Source organism: Monodelphis domestica, chromosome 4, assembly GCF_027887165.1.
Source record: "Monodelphis domestica isolate mMonDom1 chromosome 4, mMonDom1.pri, whole genome shotgun sequence".
In the NCBI taxonomy this organism is placed as follows: Eukaryota; Metazoa; Chordata; class Mammalia; order Didelphimorphia; family Didelphidae; genus Monodelphis; species Monodelphis domestica.
The window spans coordinates 409,772,329-409,793,500 of NC_077230.1; the positions used below are offsets into that span (position 1 = coordinate 409,772,329).

Here is a 21,172-nt window from a genome sequence, read left to right on the forward strand (position 1 = left end):
ATTAATGGGTTTGAGGGCTATCAGTTATCCTCCACGGGCTGAGATGCTTTTACTGGGATGTGGCCACTGTACATGCTACAGCCTCTTGGAACCACTGCTGAGAGCTACTGGCAAAGGAGGATGAGCACCCCTGAAGGGACACTAGTCCTCCCTGAACACTCTTATACCCCATTGGTTGCATAGCTCTATTTCCAGATACCATATCCTGTGAGGGAGGGAGGTGAGAAAGAAAGCTCTCTCCCTATTCCCCTCCCCACAACACTGCCCTCTGGTATGAGCATAGGGGGTCACATGCCACAAAGCCATTCTGATTTGGGGCTCTCTGAACTGTCAAACTGGATTAGTTGCTTTCAGGACTGGCCAACTTTCAGGCTCCCCTAAAAAAAGATGGTTTTAATCCTTACCTTCCATTTTAGAATCAATGCTAGGTATCAGTTTCAAGGAGGAAGAGTAGTAAGAGCTAAGCAATTGAGGTTGAGTGGCTTGTCCGGGTGTCAACATGGAATCTAGAAACCCCAAACTTGTAGCCTAGTAAGATCTGATGAACCCCAACTCTTGGGACTAGCTTGTAAGTTGGAGACCCCAAAGCTTGTACTTGTTCCTGTGAGAATCCACCCTGAAGGGAATCTCAGACTAGCAGTTCCAGACTGAATAATGGACCCTAAGGTAAAAATTGATTCTGGTTAGGTGGGACTATGCATATGCTAAGGACCCTTTTTGTCTTAGGTAGTCTTCACTGTTGTATCAGACACCCTTTCCCAAGAAGACCCACATTGGGCAGGTATCCATGGTAAGCAGCCCTTCCCTTACACCTTAACCTCTAGCTATGATTCTTTTCTCACCTTGATGGAATTCTGTCTGTATAGTCTGAACACTCCCATTTTCTTTGTAGCTATAGTGATGTCAATCATCTTTCCCTGCCCCTGGATTTCCCCCAAATGGTACAGAGGTCCCCCAAATTCTTTTGTTCCTTGAAGTCATCATCTAGCTTGGTGGCTCTCCCAGGGGTCAGTGTCCAGAGCATCCAGAGCTCAATCCTCGGACCTGTGTGGTTGATAGTGCGCAGCTCTGTGTGGAGGCCTATTATCACACTGAACCCCTTTTCCTTGATTAGAGCAGTTTCTCTGACTATTCAATAGTTCTGTGTTTTTTCCAGGGCAACAGGGGTCACACAGCTAGGAATTGTCTGAGGCCGGATTTGAACCTAAGATTTCCTATCTCTAGACCACCAATTATTCCACTGAGCAACCTAGCTGCCCTCTTCCCTTCAAATTTAATTAGGAAAATATTTTTAAGTGGGCTCCTTTGCTTTCTCTGATTACACAGATTGGTCAAAGACCTAGTACCCTCCTACTACACATGTGTCTTCTGTGTATGTATATCTACATATCTGCACACATACATCATGTGTACTTGGGTATATGTTGTGTGTGTCTGTATGTCTGTTGCCCATGATGAAAATGCAGTAGTCCCAAGACTCATGGGAGGCGGGGAAACTGGGGAGAGAGAAGGTGGGTGAAAGTGGATAATTTCCCAGGAGCACTGAGCTGAAGCTAGGGAGGAAACACTCTGTCCTTTATTCCTGTACCTCACAATCAACCAATCTCAGAACCAGAAAGGTTCTCCATGTCCTCAGGCAGCATTTAATGAGCTTAATATAGTAACAGTTAAGTATGCAGAGGCTTTGATTCTTTTAGTTACTCATTTTTTAAGTTCAAGGATGATATGGCAAAGACGATGAGAATAGATTATGGGATCTTGGAGTCAGAAGAGACTTCGGGGGCCACAAAGTCAAACACATTTGTGGCAGAGAATCCCATCTACAAGGTACTCAACAAGTGCCTGTTCAGTTCCATCAAGGCATGCTTCTTCCTCCCCCTTTTCCAGCTCCCCTTATACTGTCTTCCCCTTTGGAATTTAAGATCCTTGGAGACAGTGATAGTTGTGTTTGCTTGTATGGGTAACCCCCACCATGACCAAAATGTAGTAAAGCTGCAACAAATGTTCTCTCCTCCCATCCCCTCTCTGTTTTTCTCTCTCTGTCTTTTGTCTCCCTCGTGTTCTCTCCCTGACTCTCTTATCTTTCTTCTCTTTCACTCTCTCCATTTCACATTCTCGCTCCCCTGTCTCTCATCTCTTTCTTCTCTCTTATTTTCTCTCCCTTTTGCTCTCCATCTCTCACACTTTCTTGATCTGTCTTCTCTATTTCTCTTCCTCTCTCTCCTCTTTCACTCTCTCCATTTCTGCTGTCTCTTCGTCTCTTTTCTCCTCTTCCCTCTTCTCTCTATCTCTCCTCAACTTTCTCCTCAACTCCTTTCTCTCTCTCCCCCTACCCCCTTCCTCTTCCTCCCTTCTCTAATTCCGAGTTGATCTTCTATTTATAGAACAAATTTTCTAATTTACTAATGTCCTTCCTAAAAAAGATAGCTCAAACCAAACAAAATACCCAGAGAAATGGTCTGAAGTCTGAACAGGGAAGAATATAATGCAACTAACTCTGCCAGCCCCTATTGCATCCTCTGGCCACATTACCTTTCTTGACTGCCATATTATAATCCTGGCACACATTGAGCTGGTAGCCCACTATGATCTCAGATCTTCTTTAAATTGCTGCCTAGCCATATCTCCCCCATTTATTTGTGAAATTGATTTTCTAGTATATGACTTAACATTTATTCCTCTTATATTTCCCCTTATCTGTTTTAGCCCAATGATCCAGTTTGCTGAGATTTTGAAAATTTCATTATTCAGTATGCTGTCTGCCTCTATGAGTCTTATGGATTTTGCAAACTTGATAAGCATCACCATCTATCATTTTATTCACATCATTGATTAAAAGGTGAAGCAAACACCACAGGACCAAATCCTGGAGAACTTCACTCTTTCAACGCTGACATTAAACCAATAGTTGATAGTCTTTGCATCTTGGACAGTCAACCAATTATGGATTATGGGGCAGCCAGGTGGCTCAGTGGATAGAAAACCAGGCCTGGAGAAGGGAGGTCCTGGGTTCAAATTTGGATTCAGAGATTTCCTAGTTGTGTGACCCTGGGCAAGTCACTTAACACCAATTGCCTAGCCCTTGCTACCACTCTTTTGCTTTGGAATCAAGATTTAGTATTAATTCTAAGTTGGAAATTAAGATGCCAAATGTTTGGTAAAGTATCCTGTGATATCCTAGTGGAAGAAATGGAGATATGTTGGATAGAAGCTAGCTTTACCTAACATTTGGCTAGAAGTTACATAAATTTTAGCTTTGGGGTTCTCTTGACCTACTAGTTTAGCAATCTGGTCAAAAAGGAGAGAGTTATTTTAGCTCAGGATTATCTCCCCAATCCACCCACCCAATAGACCTAAAAAGCAATACATACCTCCTTTTGTACTCCCAGTCAGATTGATCAGATTGGTCAGATTCCACCCATTCTGAGCTTTAACATTCTGGACACTATTGTTACAGGACCTTCCCAAAACATTTTTATTCATTTTCCATTACCTACTCTTGTTTCCATCTGCCACATCAGATTTTCAATGTATCCTGTTATCTAGCTTGTTTGGATAGTTACTTGCATGTTATCTGTCTCCCTGATTAGATTAGGAGCTCCTCAAGGGCAGGGACTGTCTTTTATTTACTTATTTTTTAATATCCCTAGTTTTTGGCACTGTGCCTGGCAGATAGTAGATGCTTAAAAATATTTATTGACTGGCCCACTGACTGATTGATTGATCATATAATGTCTTTTTAAAATCTACATTGATGAGTTCCCTTTGCACTTACATTGGTCTTTTTGGACAGCTCCTCTTTCCTCATCACAATTGTATCCTTTGACAGCTTCTAGGACTTCATTTATGAGTGATTCATATTCCTCTGAGACTGACTTGCCTTGTAGAAGTTTAGGAAATGGGATCCTACTTCTCCATCCTCTGAACACACTGAAATCTGCTTCTTTCTCTGTGTCTATCTGTCTCTGTCTATCTCTCTCCTCTCTCTCTCCCCTTCTCCCCCTCATCCAATCTAGGCTGCAGGTCAGCCTATTTTTAACTTACCTCTACTTTCTGGTTTTTTGTTGTTTTAAACCTTTATGTTCTGTCATAGAATCAATACTAAGCATCAATTCTAGGACAGAAGAGCAATCAGGGCTAGGCAATGGAAGTTAAGTGACTTGCCCAGGGTCACACAATTAGGAAGTCTGAGGGAAAATTTGAACTTAAGACCTCCCATCTCTGAGCCTGGTTCTCAATCTGCTGAACACCCAGCTGCTCCCCTAAGGTAGATTTGAACCTAAGACCTCCTGTCTCTCTGTCCACTGATTGACTTAGCTGCCCTGATTTGATCAGTCTTGAAGGAAGCCAAAGAAACGAAAAGGCAGATATATTAAGAGTAAATCTTACTATGTACCAAACACAACTTAGCAAAAAAGTATTATTATTATAGTATAATGTTTATAAGGTATTTAATAGATAAATAATATTAATATAATTTAAGTATTTAAATAACCAAATTTAAGATCATCACCACTTGAGAAGTTTATTGAATGAATGATTGAACAAATGTCATTTCGCTTGTTTTTTCTCTTAATGGGAATGTGCTGTTGAGCCATTCACCTTTTATTTTCTGATCTTTCTCACGACCTCTAAGAGAGAGCTGGCTGGGTCTGGACAAACAGTCTATAGCTGTGGTATAGGCAGAGAGGGAATTAGAAATGGGATCAGCGGAGATGGGAACACCCTGGCCAAGAAGCCCGGATGATCTGAAAACTAAGTGTAAATGATTTCTAAAAGATCTCCTGCACTCAGACACAAAAAGCACATTGAGGTCTCAACAGATCTGAGTTGAAATCTGGTTTGAGACACTTAGTAGCTGTGTGACTCTGGGCAAGTCACTTAACCCCTATTTGTTCCTCATCTGGAAAATCAAAACACACTAAGACAGAAATGTCGAATGACCCCAGTATCTTTGCCAAGAAAATCCTGGAGATGATGAATTAGAGTGGGGCAGGACTGAATAAGCCCAACTTAACAAAGGTGCTTGGCACTAGAGAAATGAAAAAAAAATGTGAAAAGGCCCTTGTTCCCAAGGAACTTGCATTCAAGGAGGGAGGGAGGGAGGGCACATGCAGCATACCTGCAGATAAGAAAATTAAGTATATAGAACCTAAATACCAAATAATTTTGTGGGGAAATGTGGGGAGCATGAATAAGGGAAGGAATCAGAAAGAACTCTTGTAGGAAGTGTGAACCTTGAGGAAAAGTTAGGGATGAGTTGCAGAAATAAGAATTGAGTGCATTCCAGGAATGTGGGAAGGGAGGGGAGGGAATGTCATGAATGGAGGAGAAATAAAGATGATATGTCCATGTCATACATTTTTGCATCTTTAAAGTGATAGAGTTGAATCAGAGAATTTTCAAGGTGGCCTCATCTAGCTCGACAATTCCAAGATTCACTTATTCTTTTTTTTAACCCTTCTAACTTAATATCAATTTTTAAATTTTTATTTAATTTATTGATTTAGAGCATTTTTCCAGGATTACAAAAATCATGTTCTTTTCCTCCCCTCCCCTCAACCCCCTATTAATATCAATTTTAAGACAAAAGCCTCAAGGGCTAAGCAATTGGGGTTAAGTGGCTTGCCCAAGGTCACACAGATTTGGACTTGGATCATTAATTAATTAATCAATAATAATTTATTAAGAACTAGTGATATGTTAGGCATTATGTATTCAGTGACAAAAATGAAAATGTCACTGCCCTCGGGAAGCTTACATTCTATCAGGAGAAACAACACGTACATAAATTGGCACAAATAAGTTCTATTTTTAAATTAGGTAATTTTTGGCAGGGAAGAGAGGACACTAGCAGCTGGGAGAAATCAGGAGAATGTTCATATCGTTGTTGCATAGGTAGAATTTTAAAGGAAACAATGGATTGTGTATAAAAAATTCCCACCAGAAGAGACATAAACTATTAGCTAAGATTTCTCCAGATCACTAATAATAAGAGAAATGAAAATTAGAGTAGCTCTAGGGATTTCCTTCTCCCTCCCTCCCCTTCCCACTAGTGTACTGGCAAAGATGGCAAAAGATGGAAATTCGTGTTGGAGGGACTGTGGAAAGGCAGGCACACTAATAGACTGCTGGTAGTGCTGTGAATTGGTTTAACCATTCTGTAAAGAAATTTGGAACTTTGCTAAGAAATTTATCAAAATAATTATCATCCCTTTGACCAAAAAAGAGATCTCTCTGTTAGGCACATACCTCAAGGAGGTTGAAAAGAGTAAGAAAATTCTAATATAGGGGGCAACTGGGTGGATTGAGAGCCAGGCCCAGAGACAGGAGGTCCTGGGTTCAAATCTGGTCTCAGATACTTCCTAGCTGTGTGACCCTGGGCAAGTCACTTGACCCCCATTGCCTAGCCCTTACCACTCCTCTGCCTTGAACCTAATACACAGTATTGATTCTAAGATGGAAGGTAAGGGTTTAAAAAAAAAAGAAAGAAAAGAAAATTCTAATATACACTAAAATATATAGAGTAGCTCTTTTTTTAAAAATCAGGCAACTAGGTGGCTCATTAGATAGAGAGAGAGCCAGGTCTGGTTTCAAATCTGACCTCTATGCGACTCTGGACAAGTCATTTAACTCCCTTTGCCTAGCCCTTACCATCCTTCTGCCTTGGAACCAATACTTGGTATCAATTTTAAGTCAGAAGGTAAGGGTTTAATTTTTTTTTAAAGACTATTAATAAGAGTGATGGGTTAACGTCTCCCATTTTAAGGCTCTGTCATTGTGCATTTATACATCTTTTGTATTCTAAGAATTTCTTCTTATATGGTAGAAGAAATAAGGAGCTGCTCTATACCTGATTCATATCGCACATTGCGAACCTTTCAGCTCCCATTGGAGAGGACTGTGAACGTGAGCCAAACTTAAGCTGTAATGAATTTCCCCCATGATTCTAGGCTTGGAACATAAGTTAGAGAAATTGAGAAAAAGTCTTAACCCTTAATTTAGAAGACAGGCATCCCCAGTTCTAATTCTGGAAGCGGTGATATAACTATTTCTACACTTATATATACTATCTCAGATAACTGGGTTAACTTTTAGGTTCAGGTAGGATAGTTTAGGGCCAGTAATCTGGTTTGGGAAGGGTAGCCAAGTCAAGGGCAGGCAGAGCCAGACCCTGAGCTAATAATAAACACAGACTATATATATATACATATATATATATTTTTTTTTCAGGACAATTTGGATTTAATACATAAGGGAAAGGTGAAAAAGGGATTTGGGATTATCTAATCTAATTTGAATCTATCTATCCCCACCAGATCTAATAATCCCTGCAAAAGGATTTCTTCTTAGAGAATTCCCTTCTCTACTTCTCCCTCACCCAAATCTATGGTCCCTAATCTTAATTAACCCTTAACTATGCCCCCCCCCCCCTTGGTTAGAATTAAGGAAAGGGTCTGAGTAAGGATTTGCTAAGGCCAGGGAAGGTCTTAGATCCAGATCCAGACTTGATCTCACAGTCTTTGTAGCTGGATCAGGTTCACCAGGGATTGCCTCGATGACAAACAGCAAACAGGAAATCAGGAAAGGATAGACTTCCAGAGATGTACCCCACAATATCTGCAAAATGTCACCACTTTCCTTACAACAGCAGGGACCCCTTGGTGGGTGACATGGAACACCAAAGGACTCTGGGAGCCAGCAGGTCTATTGCTATATCTGACTTGCCCCAGAAAGGCCAAGACAGAGCCACATTGGTTAGAAGGCATGGTTTTCTGGGAAGGGCCAAGAGGAAGAACATATTTGGAAATGAAAGTGATATAAAAACAAAAAATTATAATAAAAAATTTTAATGGAATAAAGAGCAGGAATCTTTAGAGGGCCTTCAGAAATAGAAGTTATTTGAGAATAATAATAATGAAAAACATTTATACTTCCATAATTATTTGGGTAGTTCTTTGGTATAATCAATGTTAATATACTATCCAATGAGATGTCTCATTCTGTAGGGCTCTTTCCTACTGCTTCCTCATATCATCCACCTGCAGTTAAAAATCCCTGGCTGACACTATTTTTATTGTTTAGTCCTGTCCAACTCTTTGTGACCTCATTTGGGGTTTTCCTGGCAAAAAAGTGGGAGTGTGCCATTTCCTTCTCCAGCTCATTTAACAGATGAGGAAACTGAGGCCAACAGGGTTAAATGATTTACCCAGGATCACACAACTAGTAAATGCCTGAGTCTAAATTTGAACTTAAGAAGATGAATCTTCCTGACTCCAGACCCTGGGGTTCTATCCACTGAGACATCCAAAGGGAATGGGGTTTAGGGGATAAGTGAGGAAGGTCTCAGAGTGTTTGCCTGATCCATGTGACTTTAGGGTCCAAACCAGAGGAAAAATAGAAGGACTGGAGGAACTCAAACTGAACTGGCAGTAATGTGGAAAGGGAAAGGAAAAGAGCCAAGGTCTGAGACAGAAGAATGGGAGTGAATGGTAAGAGAGAAACAAGGAATGGGGTGGAGGAGAGGGAAACAGTACTAGTTATCTGCCAAGAGCATCCCTAGAAGAAAGTGGGAGGTTAAATTCAGCTGCCGGAATGAGGAACAACCCTTGAACATCCTAAGCATACTTCTGGGTCCATCCTAGCCAGAGGTCCCAGAAATTGGATTTAAAAAACAAAGATACCAAAACACAATACATTATATACAAAATAGATTCTTTGACTCAACTTGCTTGAAGAAATCCTAAGAGATTTTTCCAGAGTGGATATTACTTCCCAGATGTTACTTGCCCTTCTTGGTCTTGGGGGCAGTAGCAACCTCATTCGGGTTGAGGGGGGGGACTTTGACCCCTTTCTGTTTCAGCTGCTGATAAAACTCCAGTCGATCATTAATGATTTTCTATAAATGAAACACATCCAAAGAGGAAAATGACCTTTTGAAGCTTCTCAATCAATAATGAATCAATCAAGAGACACAAATGATTGACAAGATCATGTTAGTTAATCCCATTACTGACTCTCACAGAGACTAAAACAAAAAGACCAAATTGGGCTGAATCAACAATAGTTTCAGCTCCCAGAAAATACTTCTCTGTCCCAGAGGACTGATTTTGAAAAAGAACTGGAGATTTACTCCCAATTCATACCAGCCTCTTAAAGAGAATCAATTTCAAGTCCCTTTAGGGTGACTTCATGATGCCAGGCAGTTGTCCTTCCCCCCCTTTCCCAAGATCTAAGTCCCCATTCTTCTGCAGTTCAGTGGAAGTCCCAGGATTGAGGTTCTGTGCATCTCCCCAAATTAATCTGTCTACCTTGATCATGAATAATTAATTGATCTGTTTTACCCTTTTATAATTTTGTTAGAAGTTCTGATTTTTTTCAGGTCTGACATGATTAAGAGTATACCATGTACCAGGCACAATGTTAAATGTTCGGGGATACCAAAAGAGACAAAAGATAGTTCCTGCCCACTGGAGCTCATAATTTCTGTCTTTCCCCCTCCTCCTTTGTACAGGACTCCTCTAAATAGTACCAGCCATATAGAATCCAGTTTTCTTTGTCTTCTGAAATATCCAGAGAAGGAATATGGCCACCTCCCTTGAAGAACCAGTCCAGGATTTCACCCAGAGTCTCAGAGTTGGAACCAACACCAAAGATTATCTGACTGTCCTAGACCAACCACCAACCTGTGCCTGAAGAATCCTCTCTATCCCAGAGAATATGTTCTGGGAAGTAGTTAGCCAATCTCTCCCTGAAGAGGGAGATCCCACTATTTGCTGAGGCAGCCCCTTCCATTGTAGGAATAATAGCTTTTCCTGATGCTGATCTGAAAGCTACCTCAGTGTAATGCTCTTCCATTGCTTCTAGATCTATTCTTTGAGACCAAGCAAAGTCTTAATCATTCTTCCATCTAATAGGCTTCAAAGTCCTTTGGGAAGTTTCCCTACCCAGAATTCTTTAAACGAATGAAATATCAGGTACTATATTTATTCCTCCTAAGTTTCTTCTTTTTTAGCTAACAGGATTTTTTAAAATATTGAGTTATTTCTATTTTTCAAGCTTTCTTTTTGAGACTCAGACTTATCCCTCATTCCTATAGAATTCCAAAAAAAATGTCCCATCTTGGAAAAATCTCTCACTGGAGGCAGGATGGGGAGGACCTATTCCTTTGTCAATAATCAAAAACTCTGAAGCATTTAAAAAGCATAAGCCCTCTTTGTCTTTGCTAAATACATAATTTAGATTTGGAATAACTAGGAAGTGCCACTGAAAGCCTGTTTGAGTCAACGTGTATTTTCTAGTCAAAGATTAGAAGAAAAGCATCTTCATAGGCTCCCTAACTTTTAATTTCTTAACATGCCAGAGAAGGGCATGTCACCCATGTTTCTCTAGCTGTTGGAGGTATGGTGATTAAACCATGTTTCCCTTGCTGGTGAAAGCAGAGTATGTCTGCCATTTTCCTGATTTATGCAAGGATCCACCTCCCCTGTGTTGAGGTCTCTAACTCCATCTCCTCTTTCAAAATATCCACCAATGGTGACTGTCAGGGGAGGTCCAAAGATTGAACCGGTAAGTCAATCAAAAGCAAAAATGAGGTTGGACTGAACTTCTTCCACTGAAGAAGGTGGTAAAAGAAACATTCTTGGTAGCAGATGCATGCATCTGTTGATCAGCAATGTTATTCTTGGGGAAATGACTTCATATTCTTTATTGGTTAAAATCTGGGCACAACAATTTTGGGGACCTTGCCAGAAATCTCTCTCTAATCCATGGACCCAAAGGAGAGACAAATTTTTCCCTAAAGGGAGAGTTTTGGGTTGAGGCGATCTAGGGTTGTGGATAGACTCTCCTGATGTACTGCGGTCAGATCTTCTCTCAGGAAAGAGAAGAGTGGATGAGTAATTGTGTGTTTCCTCTGTTTTGTATCTTTGTTTCAAATTGGAACTTAGAGTCCCCCCAAATTACATTGGGGGATTGGGAAAAAGGGGAAACGTCTTCTTAAGGCAGCTCTGTGTCCACCCCTCTTTTTGTTGTATCTATATTTGAAATAGGATTGGGAGATGTTTCCCCCTGAAGGACTTTTCATAATTTTTTTTAATCCTTCATGGCAGCATGTAATAATTAAAATAATATTTCTACCCAGATATATATTTTATAAACTTTATTGGGATGAACTACCTCAACACAAGCACCGACTCTCAAAAAAGAGTGGAGGGTAGTGAAGTACTCACCATTTGGCATTTTCTGAACCTAGAGTTCTGGGAGTTCTACAAAGTCTGCCATAAAAGCTGCCCTGCTGGCCATCACAAAAGCCACCATGACAGCCACCACATGGCAAGTCAACTTAGAAGTAGAAGTGAGCCTCCATGACAGTGCTTATTCTATTCAGGAACTAACAGGCTTAAAGTATGGTGCTTTACTTTCACATGCTATCCTAGAGTCTAGAGCTTAGGGAAATATAGTGAGTCTACTTGTCCTCTGTTTTACTTTATTTTATTTTTCTTATAAATAAAGAATTTTTTTTAGAGCAAAAAAAATAAAAGAAATAAACTTGCAGCTTTAAAATATCCTACTTAGAGCTGGCACGCACTCCTGGGTAAAACATCAGTTTTGTATATGAGTCTTTTGCATTTTTAAATTAACTTTTGAAAATTAATCATTCAGAACTTAGAGCGCTAGGTCTTTCACCATTTTGGACTTAGATCTCTTTTTAAAAGGGAAGTATTTAATTGGAAAGAATAATAATTCTAAGAACATATTAGTTTTGCTTTTAGAAATGGTCCCATGAGAAAATCATGGAACATATTTGTATATGTGTTTGTGTGTGTATATAAGAACATGCCAAATAAGTGGGTATCATTTGGGGGAAACTGAGGCATTTTTCCCTTTTCCAGGACTCAAAATGGGCATAAAATATTTCCCAAAGGCACATTGGTCTAATTTCTTAGGGAAGGAATCTTCCCAGAGGGGAAAAGACATATTGAACTCAGTTTTCAGGAAGGACCCCAGAAAATTTTCTGGGTTTTAAGAGCCCCTAAACCCCACAGAGCCTTAAAGAGGAATGGTCAATATCAACCCCACTGCTAAGATTTAATCAGTTAGTTTGAGGACCCCTCAAAATTCCTCCTCTTCCTCTTTTCCTCCCCTGACCATGCCTCCTCCTTGGATCTCCCTCCCTGCTATCGCCAAGCTGCCAGACTGTGATAACACCCCTTCCTTTCCAGCAGCTTATCATTAATGAAATGCTCTCTCACTCAGCTGAAACTCTTGGTCTCATTAGGAGGGAACTAGGGTGAGGACTGTAGCTCCTGTCCCCCCCTCTCCCCGCCATGCCCTCTTACTTTTATCTGGGAATGAAAACTTGTGTTTTAAATTGGAAAAGTTATTTTTTTTAAAAAAAGTTTGTAAAATTAAGGTTTAGCTGAATCCCAAAACTAAAGTGTGTATTAATATTTATTTATTTATTAATATGGCTCTGCACTCTAATGGCATTCTGTTCTCCACGGTATCTTGTATCGGGGCCAGGTGTTTGCAGCTGCAGAGGAAAGTGAGGATTCTAAATGTAATCAGTTTCTTAGATGCTATCAATTTAGATTACTAGTTCTCTTCCGATTCTGTAAGGTGAGCAGAAAAAAAGAGTACAGTTTAATTTGGAAAATATTCTGTGTAAGCATTAATTTCGCTAGTTTGCGCTGTAACTAAAAAGGCTAAAAACTAATCCTGTGCTCCACAGGAATGTGGCTCATTTTATGCCTTTTAAAGATTTTGTAATTACGGACATCTTAATGGATTTTTTTTTTTAAACCCTTACCTTCCATCTTGGAGTCAATACCGTGTATTGGCTCCAAGGCAGAAGAGTGGTAAGGGTAGGCAATGGGGGTCAAGTGACTTGCCCAGGGTCACCCAGCTAGATCTTAATGGATTTTTAAAAGGAATTTATTCCACAAACTTCTTTATATATTGGATTAGAAATTGAGTAGAAAAAAAGGAAATTTTCTCTCCTTCCCACCCAGTCTCTTGCCTTAGGAAAAAGCAAGAGAATAAATACAAAGTCACAATCTTTTGAAAAATAATGATAACGATCTATAAGTAAGCAAATTAGTGAGAAAGGGTTGTCTGAGGGGAAATCTTACTACATAACTGGGGAATTATTAACTTTTGTTTAACAGCATTTGTGTGCCAAAACTAGAGTGAAGTATGTAAAAGCATCTAAGATATGGAGAGAATTAGTGAAAGAATAACACAGGGATAGTGTCAGGACCACCTGAAGAATGGTATAGAATTTAAGGGAGAAAGTTCTAGTATGTAAGAGAAAGATTTGAGGAATTTGTTAGAATTAAGTAGAATGAGGAGAGTGATTCCTGCCTCAACTTCTCAAATTGTCCCCAAGTATCTATTTTTTTTTAAACTTTTCATTGCTTCTAATAGATCTTCTCTGGTCTTTCTTACAAAGGTAAATAGAAGAGGATTTAGCAGTTATTATATAAAACTTAGATTTGATTTGGTTAAAATATCCTGTTAAAAATGTCCTGAATGAAAAACTTCCCTTTATTAGGAAAAATATGGGGGGAAAAAAAACAAGGAATAGCCCTTTGAGTTTCTGTTTTTTGATTAGCTCAAATTTGTGAGCCTTAAAATGATAAGGATTGCAAAAAAATAGTGCTAAATTCTAGAAATCATTACTTGAGTATTCTCTATGGTATCTTTTGATCCAAGCACAATTATAGTAATTTTAGTGAAGAAATTAGAGGGAAAATGGATTTTTCTGCTATTTGGAATGAAAACAAGGTATTAGGTCACATTACCTTAGTTTACCAACTTATTAGCCTAACATAAATATGATAATTCATGATATTAGGAAATATTGTAATACATTTGGTTAATCCAACTTTGCTCTCTAGCCATTGAATTAAAATCTCTAACTATTTAGCTCAAGCAAAGTCAGATAAGCATCTGGCAATTGGAAAGTCTTATAAAGTCATTCATAAGGAATTCTTTTTTTTTTTTAAACCCTTACCATCCATCTTGGAGTCAATACCGTGTATTGGCTCCAAGGCAGAAGAGTGGTAAGGGCTAGGCAATGGGGGTCAAGTGACTTGCCCAGGGTCACACAGCTAGGAAGTGGCTAAGGCCAGATTTGAACCTAGGACCTCCTGTCTCTGGGCCTGATTCTCAATCCACTGAGCTACCCAGCTGCCCCCTCATAAGGAATTCTTGCTTAGCTTCAGGATGTTGCCTTATAAAGTTCTTCTGATCTTCAGTGCTTTGTTATATTATGTTAATTGAAAAATATATTTGTTTTCTTTTTGTTCCATGAAACCACTCAAGGACTTTAGGTGGACCACATCCTACTAGCACCAGATCAACTTCCTTAGAAGTTGACCTGCAGCCTTCAGAAGCAAAGGCTTATATTATCTAGCCCAGCAGACTTTAAGCTAACCTCAGGACAGGTAGGATATGAGGTCAGTAGTTAAAGCAATTATTTAAGTAATCTACTATTTTCATAAAGTATATTTTGTTTCATTGGGTTTATAATGTATAGTAATTTTTTTTAAAGTATTTATTTTATGTTTTGAACTTTTGATAATATGGAATAAGGAAAACTGCTGGGTTAAAAGGTGAAAAGAACTACCTAGCTAGAATGGGAAGCTTGGAGAAGAACTTGAAAAGTCTTAAGATTAAAGAAGAGTATTCTCTTCCTTTCAACTGTAAGAAGGCAGGTGAGAAACACAGATAAAAGAAAATAAAAATTAGTAGAATAAAAGGGTTGTTTCTATAGATAATTTGGAAAGTGATTGTTGAAGGAAGGGTCAGATCAGGTTATAAAAGGAGAACAGCTACAGTTTTTAGCTATATTTAAGTAAAATGGCTCTTTGATAAATTGAGACTTGAATTTTCATTAGTGATTATAAATCTAGATCTAATTTAGTACTGAAACTAAATCATACCATAATCATTAATAGTGAAGTATGTCTTCCTTTTGGGTTATAATTTTGTTAAATCAGAATTCAATGTAAATAATAATAATAAATACATTTGTTAGTGGGCATTATGTTAATATGGTAATTCTAATAAATGTATGAAATTCAGAAAGTCTAAATTAAAATCTGGTTTATATCATTTACTAGCCATATGACTTCTCCATCTAAAGGGTAAAATGGAAATAATAGCACCTGAAAGGTTTAGCACCCTGCTTGGTATAAGGCAAACATTATATAACTGTTACCTACTATTATGATTTCTTTTAAAATATTATTTTTCTTTAATGAAATGTCATTTCTCCATATTTGATAACTTTATTCAGAGTTTTAAATGTGATTAAAAATGTAAGAAGAAGTTAATATGCTGAAGAAATGTTAGGTAACATCATTTGAAAATTAGTAATGTTTTATTTTGTGTTTTGAATTCATAATATTGTTTATGATAAATTAAAAATTGGTAAACTGTTGTAAAGATCATCTGGATGTTGTTAGATTATGAACTGAACTTTTAAAAAGGTGAGTAGAACTCTACATGTGCATTTGGAAAATTATGATGAATTGTGATGTCATTTTATCAGCCCTGTTGATCATGTGTTATAATATTCTAAAGCATTGTTGTTCTGAGTTTTAATTCTAATTCTGATTCTGAAGCATTAAATTATTTTGTTATCTCTTTCTTAAAAATATGGTAATACAATTTATTACGATTATTGTAGAACATTGATTATGATAGAATGATATACTATCATAATCTATAATAATATAGCATTATGATATATAATAGTATAATATGACATTGTATAATACATGGGATGATATAATATAATATGCTATAACAACAAAATACAACATGTGTAATATTATATTGTATGATATTGTATAATATTAATAATATTAAAACTCATTAAAACACAATTTAATTGGCTTTAATTAATTTTTAATTATATCTATAATAAAATTAATGTTTCATTTCAAAGAAGAAAATCAAAGAGATCTTTTAAAATCTCCTTGTTTGTTTAGTAATCATAACAGCAAGTATAATTCTTATCCCTTTTTCACATTATAACCACTCTTTGATTAAAGGAACACTAATTATCAGGGGGAAGAATAATTAGGAATTTTTTCTATTCTATAGAACTGTCTTATTGTGAATCATGAAGTTATATCTGCAGTGGAATTATAAGCTGCATGTGTGTGTTACCTGGAGATTTATAGTAATTGACCAATATCTTTCTTGAGTTTTTGAGAAAGTTTTCATAGATTCATTATCTATATGGAATTCCCAAATGCAATTAATTTCTTGATTTCTTTTATGTGAGACTTTTATACCATGATGAATTTTGCTTCTAGAAGAAGGCAGATTAAAAACCTGGTAAACCTTATTATTATAATACCAGATAAGAAATATCAATTTAGCCTCAGCTGTGCTTAGCAAAACTTGCTCTTTTAGATGAAACTGTAATTGACATTATTCTGAGTCTGATTCCAGGTTTGATTATTAAGAAGAGTTATTGAACTAATGATTCAGAGTGCCAGTAGCCTCATGGGGTTGACCTCTGTAAATTGCAGGTGGAGTTCTGTTTCAAGGGAGAAGCTAGGTGTAAACCTCAAAATTTCTCAGACTTATGAATGTTAGGGGTTTCCCCCATTGGGGAATCTTCTACTTAAAAAATTCCCTAGCAGATAGTGAGAATTCTACTTGAATGTGAGGGCTCCTTGCCTTGGGAATATCCCTACTCCACCCTACTTAGGACTGTTTTAGGACAGAGAGCTCCTTGAGAACAATGAAAGTGCTTTGATCCATGCTTATGGAAGGGACAGGAAGTTCTTTGAGTCATGACTGTTTTAGAATTGATACAATGGGATACTAAGTACCTATAAAGGTGGGCAACTTGTAAACTACTTAGACCTAAAAGGTGAAAACTTACTCAGAGGTTTTCTCTTAATGAAATTAGTCAACACAGCAGCATTTTTTTTCTCTCTTACTAAAGAGATTAAAACTACTCAGCTGTGAATTCAAAATGGGTGGTCCTTTAGAAACATATACAGTGATTGGTAGATGTAAGGACTTAGGGGAGGTGACAGAGAAGATTTTACCTTTAAAAATAAGAGCTCAGGGAAGAGCTGAAAAGTCATTCTGAAACATTCAGATTGGAGAGACTCATTCTGAGGAGACTAATTCTGAAACATTCAGATGGAGGAGGGAGCTGGTGAAAGCAGCTGAGATGCTGCTGGCCTGGTGTCATTAGAAATCCTTACTTAGATCTTATGGTGAGTTATAAAAAACTGACTGATTTCTCTTTTAAGACTCAGGTCTAGGCCATATTGGCTTTGAGGCCCTTCATACTTATTCCTTTCTTACTCTCTCTCTCTTTCTTTGATTACTCATTATATTGTTAATTAAAATCTCTATAAAACCCAATTTGACTTGGGTATTTGAATAATTGGGAATGTTTCCCTGGTGACCACCTTATATTTGATTTTAAAACCCAAGACACTGTAGTGAAACATATTTCTGCAGTCAAAATTTACTCACCCTCTCTTATATCTATCACAATTTATATCTTCCACTATTTTAATCACTACAGTTTAAGACCTCAACCATTTTAAATCTCACATAGGAGAGCAACTTTGGCATGAGCTATGGTAGCACTTCCCTGCCTTGACTTCCTTAGTATGACATATCCTCTCAAATGGAATATATTCCCACCTGGCTGATTCTGAGTCTGCCTTATTATTTGTCAATGCAATTAACTATTTATATGACTCTTCTCTGGAGTTTATATCTTACTGGAGGATCATTTTCCTTCTACTACAACTTATCTCTCTTTTTTCCTTTTATAGTAACTCTCTATAATCAGAGCAAGTGATTGATGGAATATATGAACATAATATTAAATCCTTATATAGTAGGACTAAGGCTAAAACCTATCTAAGCTACTAGTTTTTAAGATCTAAGTGATTTAACCTGAAATTGTAATTCCTTTAATACCCCTAGACACAATGAAGTAGATGAACATTCGCCTTGTTTATCCATCATTAGTTACTTAAAATCTTTCAAATATCTCAGAATACTATAGAATACTATAGGAATAATTAGATAATTAGATGATGATGTGGGAACATGAAAAACCAGGATATAATTCTACCATTTGATAAAGTTAAATCAGAAATGTTTTCTGTTTAGTGTTAAAAAGGATTTTTGTGTAATTACTTATCTTAGAGAGATGATTTATAGTCTATCTTTTATTTTCTCTAAGAGACATCTAAATCTTCTTAAGATTTGTTTTTAGACTAACAGTTGTGCAGAAGATATACTCTGTAATGTAAGCAAATTGCACAAGGGTTTGGAAGAGGGTCTAAACACATTAGTCTTCAAGGGTGTAATATGTCATTTATTTAAGTGTGGTTAGTAACTTAATATATTTGACTATAAACTTATATAATGTGGAAAATTTTACCTAAACTTTTTTAAAATTTAATTTTTAAATTAATTTTTTAAAACCCTTACCTTCTATCTTGTAATCAATACTGGGTATTGGTTCCAAGGCAGAAGAGTGGTAAGGGCTAGGCAATGGGGGTCAAGTGACTTGCTCAGGGTCACCCAGCTAGGAAGTGTCTGAGGTCAGATTTGAACCCAGGACCTCCTGTCTCTAGGCATGGCTCTCCATCCACTGAGTCACCCAGCTGACCCCTACCTAACCTTTTAATACATCCCCAATTCTGTTGTTACAATAAGAGAATAAGCACCTTTTGAGTAAATCCATTTATGTTGCCATCAAATTTAGGCATATAAGTTACCTGTTTACAAAAAGCATTATTATTTATGTGCTTATGTATTAGATTAGGCCCTTAGCAGTATCTCATGCTCCTGAGAGGAGAATGAGAAGATTAATATGAATAACTAGAGTAAATTACTGGAGTTAAAGTTTCTGGGGAAAGATCAGATGATCATATATGTCAAATATGATTGTTTCTAATGAGATAGAAAGGCATCGATCATGTTTTAATGCTAAGTTGTAAAATTGGGTATATATAATTTTTTTTTAAGGCAAAGGGAGTCAAGTGACTTGCCCAGGGTCACACAGCTGGGAAGTGTTGAGGCCAGATTTGTACCTAGAACCTCCTGTCTCTAGGCCTGGCTCTCAATCCACTGAGCTACCCAGCTGCCCCCTATATAAATTTTTTTTAAACTAAAAAAATTGATTTTAAAGATTAGGTCCTTATAGATTATTTCAAATTCTCCTTTCAGTCTATTATTGGCAGTTGACAAAGCAAGTATCTGATTTAGATAGAGATAAGAACAGCAAGAAGTATAGAAAATGCAAATTGGCTAGTGCAGAGGTTCATAAATGGATATCTTTCATATTAATAAGATTAGAACCATAAGGTTCGAGTTAGCTTCCACTATATCATCTAGCTATTGGCAAAGCAAAAATTTAGTGACTGTATTAAATTATATTAAGATCTATTTTTAAAGAAATTTTAGAGAAAAATGCCACCAGTGACCTGGACCAGGAAAAGTAGATTTATCAAAGAAACTGCTCTAACTGCCAGCAGGCCTAAAAAGAGGAAGATGACAGCAAATAGAAGATATTCCCAGAAATCAAACAGCTGCATCATGAAACTTTGAGTCTTTGGATATAATGGACTGGAAAGTGGTGGTTTGGTCACCTATCCCTTTCATGTCTTCCCCATGCACCATTATTTTTTGGTTATAAGACTCATATGCCAGAAAAGGAATGCCCTCTTTATAAGGCTTTTAGCCAATGTGTCTACAGTCATTTTTTAACATCATTTTAAGAAACATCCAAGCATTATAGCTAAACCCTTCATGGAATGCAGAGTACCTTTAAGTCCTTATGTCTCCTGGTGAGTTAATCCTAAAATTTGCAAATTTCATATCTGTGGCGATTCATTAGGGAAACTCTGAATGTTCTCCCTAAGAATCATAGGGGGGATTGAAAGGATTTATTTTTTCTATTGAATTATTTCTATCTCTGAAGCTCTCTCTTTGAGACTCAGACTCGTCCCTCATTCCTTCTTTTCAAGAGAATTCAGAGAAATGGCTCACCTTGAAAATCTCCCATAGTATACAGGGTGGAAAACTGCTCTTTTAGCTGTAAGCAAGAGCTCTGAGGCATTTAAAAAGCATAAGCCCTCTTTGTCCTTGTTAAGCATATCCTCTAGATTTGGAGTAACCCAGACTCCAAATAAAGGAAAGAGCCACCAAAAACCAGTTTGAGCCAATTTATATTTTCTAGCCAAGGATTACTGGAAGAAAAGCATCTTCATATGCTCCCTAACTTTCATGTCCCCCATATTTCTATAGCTGTTGAATTTGACTCATTCGAATGTATGGTGGGTAAGCCAAATTTCCCTAGCTGGTGAGAGCAGGGGGTATCTGGCATTTTCTTTATTTATGCAAGGATCTACCTCCCCTTTGATGAAGTAATAAGGGAGGAGCTGAGGTCTCTAATTCCACCTCCTTCTTCAAAATATCTGCCAATGGGGACTGTCAAAGGTCTGATCAGCAGGCCAATCAGAAAGTGAAAATCAGGCTGAACAGAGCATCTTTCATGGAAAGAGGCTGGTGGAAGACCCATTCTTTGTGGGCAGATGCAATGCACATATCTGTTATAAACAATGTTATACTTGGGTAAATGGCCTCATATTCTTTATTGGTTAAAATCTGGGCACAAAAAAGACAAAATTGTAATTAGCAATTGCAGTGTCTGGGGCAAGTATCATGAGATGATCTTACAGAGACCATTCCTTTTCAAGAAGGATGGATAGGGGGCAGCTGGGTAGCTCAGTGGATTGAGAGCCTAGAAATGGGAGGTCCTAGGTTCAAATTTGGCCTCAGATACTTCCCAGCTGTGTGGCCCTGGGCAAGTCACTTAACCGCCCCCCCTTGCTTAGCCCTTAACCACTCTTCTGCCTTGGAGCCAATACACAGTATTGACTCCAAGATGGAAGGGAAGGGTTAAAAAAAAAAAAGAGGGATGGATAGAGTTGCTGGGTTACAGGGAGACAGAGGGTACCACATGGTTTCTGCTAGGGAAGATTTCTTCTAGGTTTGGGAAAGCAGGGCAGATTTCCAAAGGGTAAGACTCCAAAACTGGGGTGCCATCTTAGTGGGAGGGGTTAGAGAGGGGAAGTAAGCCTTTCCTTTGGTAGCTTCCCATTCT

The 21,172-nt window shown here is 37.8% G+C and overlaps 1 protein-coding gene across 4 annotated transcripts in view; it reads right to left on the minus strand.

Moving 5' to 3' along the window:
* Positions 1-8,698: 8,698 nt before the first annotated feature.
* CCDC27 (coiled-coil domain containing 27) overlaps positions 8,699-21,172 on the minus strand; it is a 52,386-nt gene continuing 39,912 nt past the window's right edge. For 3 of the 4 annotated variants that reach the window (XM_056795957.1, XM_056795956.1, XM_056795959.1), the window contains one exon: positions 8,699-8,899. In XM_056795957.1, the coding sequence (XP_056651935.1) occupies positions 8,783-8,899 (117 nt within the window). In that variant the 3' untranslated portion in view covers positions 8,699-8,782. Of the gene's footprint in view, positions 8,900-12,464; positions 12,615-21,172 lie in introns of those variants that run through there. The other variant, XM_056795958.1, reaches the window with a different exon arrangement.